Source organism: Ailuropoda melanoleuca, chromosome 2, assembly GCF_002007445.2.
Source record: "Ailuropoda melanoleuca isolate Jingjing chromosome 2, ASM200744v2, whole genome shotgun sequence".
Classification (NCBI taxonomy): Eukaryota; Metazoa; Chordata; class Mammalia; order Carnivora; family Ursidae; genus Ailuropoda; species Ailuropoda melanoleuca.
In genome coordinates, this window is record NC_048219.1 from 2,490,831 (window position 1) to 2,496,378 (window position 5,548).

Consider the following 5,548-nt stretch of genomic DNA (forward strand, 5'->3'; position numbering starts at 1 on the left):
AGCCTGTCCCATTTGGATAGGGCAAATGGGAGGATAGATGGGTGGGCCACCTGAGCGCCTGTCCCTAACAGCCAAGTCCCTTCCCCTTCAGGGTTGAGAGCAAGGACGCGCGAGGGCTGACTCGGTTAGCATCTTCGTACTTCCTCTCACAGGCTGTGCTATTTTAACATGTGTGCTCCCGACTCAAATCCAGCCTAAACCCAGACTCAAACCAGCAAAGGGTGACTTCAGTTCTTAACCATCAGCAACTGGAAAGTCTCGGGGAAGAGGCATACAGGGCTAAGACTGAGCCTTCCGTACCCAGGACAGACAGACTGACAAAGCCACGCGGACACATGCCCACTTCTGTCTGGGTACAGTGAGGCAGGGGTACTTCAAAAAGACCGTGCCCACTGCCCGCGAAATGATTCCACGGGGCGCCACACAGGACCACCGTTTCTAACAGCCGCCACCCAGCCCTCTATTCTGGTTTCTTTCCTCTGGGTGGTGCAAAGGCTCAAGGGTGTAACCTCAGGGTGGGGCGCTGAGTCAGCTGCGGGCCGACTCCTGGAGTGTCTCAATTCCCGCTTCGACCTCTTTCCACTTTGCAGCTGGGCAAACTGCGGCTTGAAAAATCGGGGAACTTCCCCTAGCCGGAGAAGCTGCCTAGGCGGTACCAACAGCTCCGCACGGCAGGGAGAACTGAGCACTGAGGAAGGCCCAAAGCCCACCACACCACGGGTTAAAACCACGGAGCTGGGAGCACCGCCGAGGCCTAGAGAGACCCCGCCCCTCTACCCTGTCTCCCCCTTCTCTTCCAACTTCCGGGCGGGGCGCCACTTCCGGTTCCGGCGGTGGGCTACAAAGCTCTGCGCAGGGTAGTTGGTTTCTTTTTCTTGGAGTCGGTTTCGGGCTTCGTGTTGGCTCGCGAGGCGCCCCCGCCCCCGTTCCCCCCACCCTCGGAGGTGGCACCTGCGCAGGTGAACGCCCCCTTCCCTCCATCCCTCCCGACCGCTTCTCCTTTCCCCGCACACGGTCTGTTGGGCGCGGGGGGCCGCGGCGGCGGCGGTGGTGGCAGCCGCCCTCGGAGCGGAGAAGCCCTGTCCGGGGACTTTGCGGGCCGCTCGGGCTGGCGTGGTCTTGGATTTCGCTTCAGCTCGGGAGGAGGAGGTCCTGGTCTGGAGCGCCAGACTTTTCCCAGTCCACCCGAGGCCCTCAGAGCCGCGCCCATATGGTGGGAGGAGCCCGGCTCAGCACCCCGCCTAGACGCCGGGAATTTTCTATTCAGCGGGCTGGTCCCATCACCTCCTGGCCTTGTGACCTTGGGCAAATCCCCTCTCGTCGGGCCTCAGTTTGTTCCCGTGTGAATGGAAATGACAGTAACTGTCCTACTGGGTTATCGGGAGGATTGGATGAGGGAAATCTTCCGCGGGGTGTCTGGCGTGTAAAACTCAATAGCATCGGCTGCTGCTGTTGTTAATAGAGACTGCTGGGGCAGTGGAGAGTCGTATGGAGAGTTTATAGAGTGACTGAGAGGATCACACAGCGGAGTGTAAAATGCTCAGCACAGTGTCAGCTAGGAAGTAAGTGCTCAGTAAGTCGGCATTCTTAACGGATGAGGGTAAGCGTTGTGTCTGATCATTGGTCTTCTAAAACTGATAGGATTTATTAGCTGGTCAAATCGTGGAGTTGGTCCATCTTTCAGATCGAGCCTTGAGAACTGGACTCCTGACAGTTGAGACTATTCTTAGAAGTCGGGGCTGTAAAGACCTCCGGGACTGGGAGCTAGAAGAATTAATAAAAGGGTGTTTTCCTAACTGTGTTAGGGGTTTTTCGCTCAAAGGTTTTGGGCAGGAGAATGTTTGCTTCCTTTTGAATTAGGAAAGTGATACATAGTTGTAGTTAAAAAGAAAGCAACATAGAAAGGTATGGCATGAAAAATGTGTCTTCTGTTCCTGCTCTTCAAAAGTAAGTACAATTGAAGGTAGTTTTGTGGATAGATGGGGTCATATATGCTTGTGTATGTATTTTAATTTCCCCAGGTGGGATCATACTACACGTAGTGATGTGCGCCTTTAGTCAGGGACGTCTGTCTGTATCAGCACTCACAGGCCAAGTTCATGCCTCATAAGGCTGCATTTACTCTGCTGAATGGCTGACAATACTTTAATTATTTCCCTGTTGATGGTCACTTAGGCTGTTCCCAGGATTTTGCTTTCTCACATTTCAGCCAACCTTACCTTGACTAAATATTTTTCTCCAAGGTGCCCCTGAGTTCTGGGGATATTTTGCTTTGGGCTTCATCACTGTCGATTAGTGACAGCGTATTTTGGGGGAAGAGTGCACGCTGTTGATTGAGCAAAAACCCAGATAATATGAGAAGAGTAAGTGTGTTCCAAGAATATCCAAACTGCAGGGTCTAGAGTCAATTCAAAGTTCCTAGAAAATAGGTCATGAAACATTTGAAAAAGTGGTGACTAGGAGCTGAGAACTAGTTAATGCAAGGCAGCTGGTCAGTGTTGGTGATTGTTGGCCTCTGTTGGTTGTTACCCAGGGAACAGATTTGAGAAACTCCCTGAGGTGGGAGGGGTTTTAAATGTCAACACTCCTGCTTCATGGACTGGGGAGGAATTAATTCTCGGGGGAGGGGGTTTGTTAATGAAAAAAGATGGCCTTTGAAAACTGACCCCATGGTAGGGGTTGTAACTCTTTGGACAGACCCTGAAGTGTAAATTTAGTCATTTCTGTACTGTCACTTGAAGTCTCTCTCTCTCTTTTTTAATAACATAGATTGTGGTTTTCCTGTACATAACCTTTCTCTTGGAGTGAGGCCCTAACCCAAATGAAGCAAAGCCATTTTTTCTGGGATTTTACAGGTATTTAGTGTGCCCCTCCTCCTCTCCCCCACTACAGTTGTTTTCCTAATCCTAGAGCTGACAAGCATCCAGAGAGTTGGGCACATACGCTACTAGGATTCCGACTAGTTCAGTTTCCCGTATACTGATTAGAGGAACTTAGAGATTTTATTTATTTATTTGAGAGAGGGAGAGAGCGCATGTGCACGCATGAGCCCGTACCTGCGAGCAGGGGACGGGCAGAGAGAGAGAGAGAGAGAGAGAGAAGCTCCAGCCGACTCCCTGCTGAGCATGGAGATCATGACCTGCCACTGAAATCCAGTCAGATGCTCAACCAACTGAGCCACCCAGGCGGCCCTGATTAGAGGAACTTAGGATCTTGATCTTAACATAGAAGCTTTTTTATTCTTTCTTTTTTGTAAAGAGGGGGCTTAGGTTTAACGTGATGGTAGCTCCTAAAGTACTTTTTAAAATTAATTTATTTATTTATAAAGATTTTATTTATTTGAGAGAATGAGCAAGCAAATGAGCAGGAGCATGAAGGAGGGGGAGGGGGAGGAGAAGCAGGGTCCCTGCAGGGAGCCTGACCTGGGGCTTGATCCCAGGACCCTGAGATCATGACCTGAACCCAAGGCAGATGCTTAACTGACTGAGCCACCCAGGCGCCCCTAAAGTACTTTTTAAGACTTATTACTCTTTCATCATGAAAGAGATGAGGCAGGTAAGAAAAGACAGCAGAGTAGATGTCAATGAACAGACCGTTATCTCTTATATTTTAGTACTTTTTCATAACTTGCTTTTGGACATAGCTCCATAAAAGACATTGGAAGAAGCAAACACCCGTGATTTTATAGTCCCCCCCCCAGTAAATCATGTGCATACATAGTTTTTTTGTTTTAACATAATGTAAAATACTTTGTAATGCAGGGAAAATGGATGAAAGATCCTCTAGAAAATTCTCTGGTTAGCGAGGCCAGCGTTCTTCATTCTTCCTGCTTTGAGAATCTACATTCGTGGTTTTGGTAAACCACTGACAACGTTTTTCTCAGTTGTGTCAGTTGATCCAGGGGGACAAAAGTAGAATGTCTAGTAGCTTTATTAAGAAAGCCTGCTAAGATTGGAAAGCTGATGGAACTTGGGTCTGGATCAGATCCATGAGATGAAGGTGGTTTTAACAGTCTCTGGTCTGTTTTTGCTGAGCCTGTCTTTTCTCTGTGTTCAGGAGTCTGCGACCTCCTTTTCCAGAGTTCCAGAATGGAGGCTGAAGGGTACCTAGAGAGACACACAGATCGAGAAGTCCAGAATGATGAAATAAGGTCACCGTCAAATGAGATGATAGCTGAGGAGCCAGAAGGTGTCCTCATATCGGCTCCCGAGGGCCAGGCTCCAGGAGAGCCTTCTGGGCTTCCACCAGAGAGCCTCAGTGAAGACTCTGTTGAAGACCTTGAGACCATGCCACGAAGGAATCCTCCCAGCGCGGCAGCCTCCAGGCAGAGGTTCCGAAAATTCCGCTATGAGGATGCGGCGGGGCCGAGAGATGTCCTCAGACAGCTCCAGGAGCTTGCTGGACAGTGGCTGAGACCCGACATTCACACAAAGGAGCAGATTGTGGAGATGCTGGTGCAGGAGCAGTTCCAGGCTGTCCTGCCCGAGGAGCTCCGAGCTCGGGCCCAGAGATGTCAGCCTGGGGTCAGAATCACTGGCTAAGTCCTGCCACGGGTTCTTGCCCAGCCTACATGTGAGAAGTAACCAAACGTTCTCTCTGTTGCAAGAGCCAATGACAGTCATGGGGGAAAAGTGAACCTCAGTTTGTTTGTTTGTTTTTATAGCTTGCCTTTGACTAGTTATAATAAGAATCCATCAAAACCCATGTTTGGACCTCTCTCTGGCTGAGGCAGCTCTAATTCCCAGGATTGAGCTCCAGAAAGAGCTTCTGTTAGGACAATCAGCCTGTTGCTTGTTTTTGCTCTGCTGAATGCCTCCTTTTTTGCACTTTCTGACCTGCTTTAATATATTGTTACGTATCCAAAGAGGTAATTGCTTCAACTTCCAGAATTCTTGATTCTTGGCTGTGGTGGCATGAATGGAAGCTTCTGTAACCCCACCAGTAACTCATTTTTGATGTCCTTGAAATATTAAAGTTTGGTCCTTCATCACAGTGTCCCGTGGTGATTTACCAGTTTAGCTTTTACTCAGCATTTGAGAAAGTTGAGATAATTATCAGGAGTAGATGAGAGCTAGAGATAAGATAGTAACAGGCTGGGCCTTTGTGTGCAGTCAGAATTTAAATTAAAACTGAGAAGGGGATAAAACAGGGTCCTCAGAGGTAAGCAATTCTTAGATCTGTTTGATTTTCTCTTCCCCGTGTCCATGGCGTGTGTTCCAGTTGTCTCCCCCACAAGAGGACTCACTTTAAAGCCATTTGACCATTGTCTCCTGCTCTTCCTGAAACAGGTTGTCCTGGTTTTCCGTGTGTGGGGACCTGTGCTGCTTTGGCCGCCGAGACAGAGCAGTCAGTAGCTGTGGTTGTGACAGGCAAAGAGTAAACAGCAGCTGCTTTTCATCAGTGTGACCCAGTCTCAAGGAACCTTTCTGCCTCTGTGGCCTGGCTCTTGGATTTGTACATGTGCTCCTGTAACCGACTTGGTGCCAGTTCAGAAACTAACCTTTGGTAGAGGGACCCGTTAGCTCCAAGCTGGAACTCATGGTTATTC

The 5,548-nt window shown here is 49.3% G+C and overlaps 1 protein-coding gene across 3 annotated transcripts; it reads left to right on the forward strand.

Annotated features, from left to right (window-relative positions):
• The first annotated feature begins 814 nt into the window (after positions 1 to 814).
• Positions 815 to 4,987, forward strand: LOC100464830 (SCAN domain-containing protein 1). 3 transcript variants are annotated; one of them, XM_034646023.1, is made up of 3 exons: positions 815 to 959; positions 2,770 to 2,855; positions 4,057 to 4,987. In XM_034646023.1, the coding sequence occupies exons 2-3, from the start codon at positions 2,822 to 2,824 to the stop codon at positions 4,539 to 4,541; spliced, it is 519 nt and encodes a 172-aa protein (XP_034501914.1). In that variant the 5' UTR covers positions 815 to 959; positions 2,770 to 2,821; the 3' UTR covers positions 4,542 to 4,987. The 3 variants fall into 3 exon arrangements, with proteins under 3 accessions (XP_034501914.1, XP_034501923.1, XP_034501919.1); XM_034646032.1 differs by lacking the exon at positions 815 to 959 and adding an exon at positions 1,008 to 1,573; XM_034646028.1 differs by lacking the exon at positions 815 to 959 and adding an exon at positions 1,008 to 1,562.
• The last annotated feature ends 561 nt before the right edge of the window (positions 4,988 to 5,548 follow it).

Coding starts and splice junctions, on each gene's coding strand:
- LOC100464830 (XM_034646023.1), top strand. CDS start 2,822: ATGAAGCAAAGCCATTTTTTCTGGGATTTTACAG. Junction 2,856..4,056: donor TTTTTTCTGGGATTTTACAG/GTATTTAGTGTG, acceptor CTCTGTGTTCAG/GAGTCTGCGACCTCCTTTTC.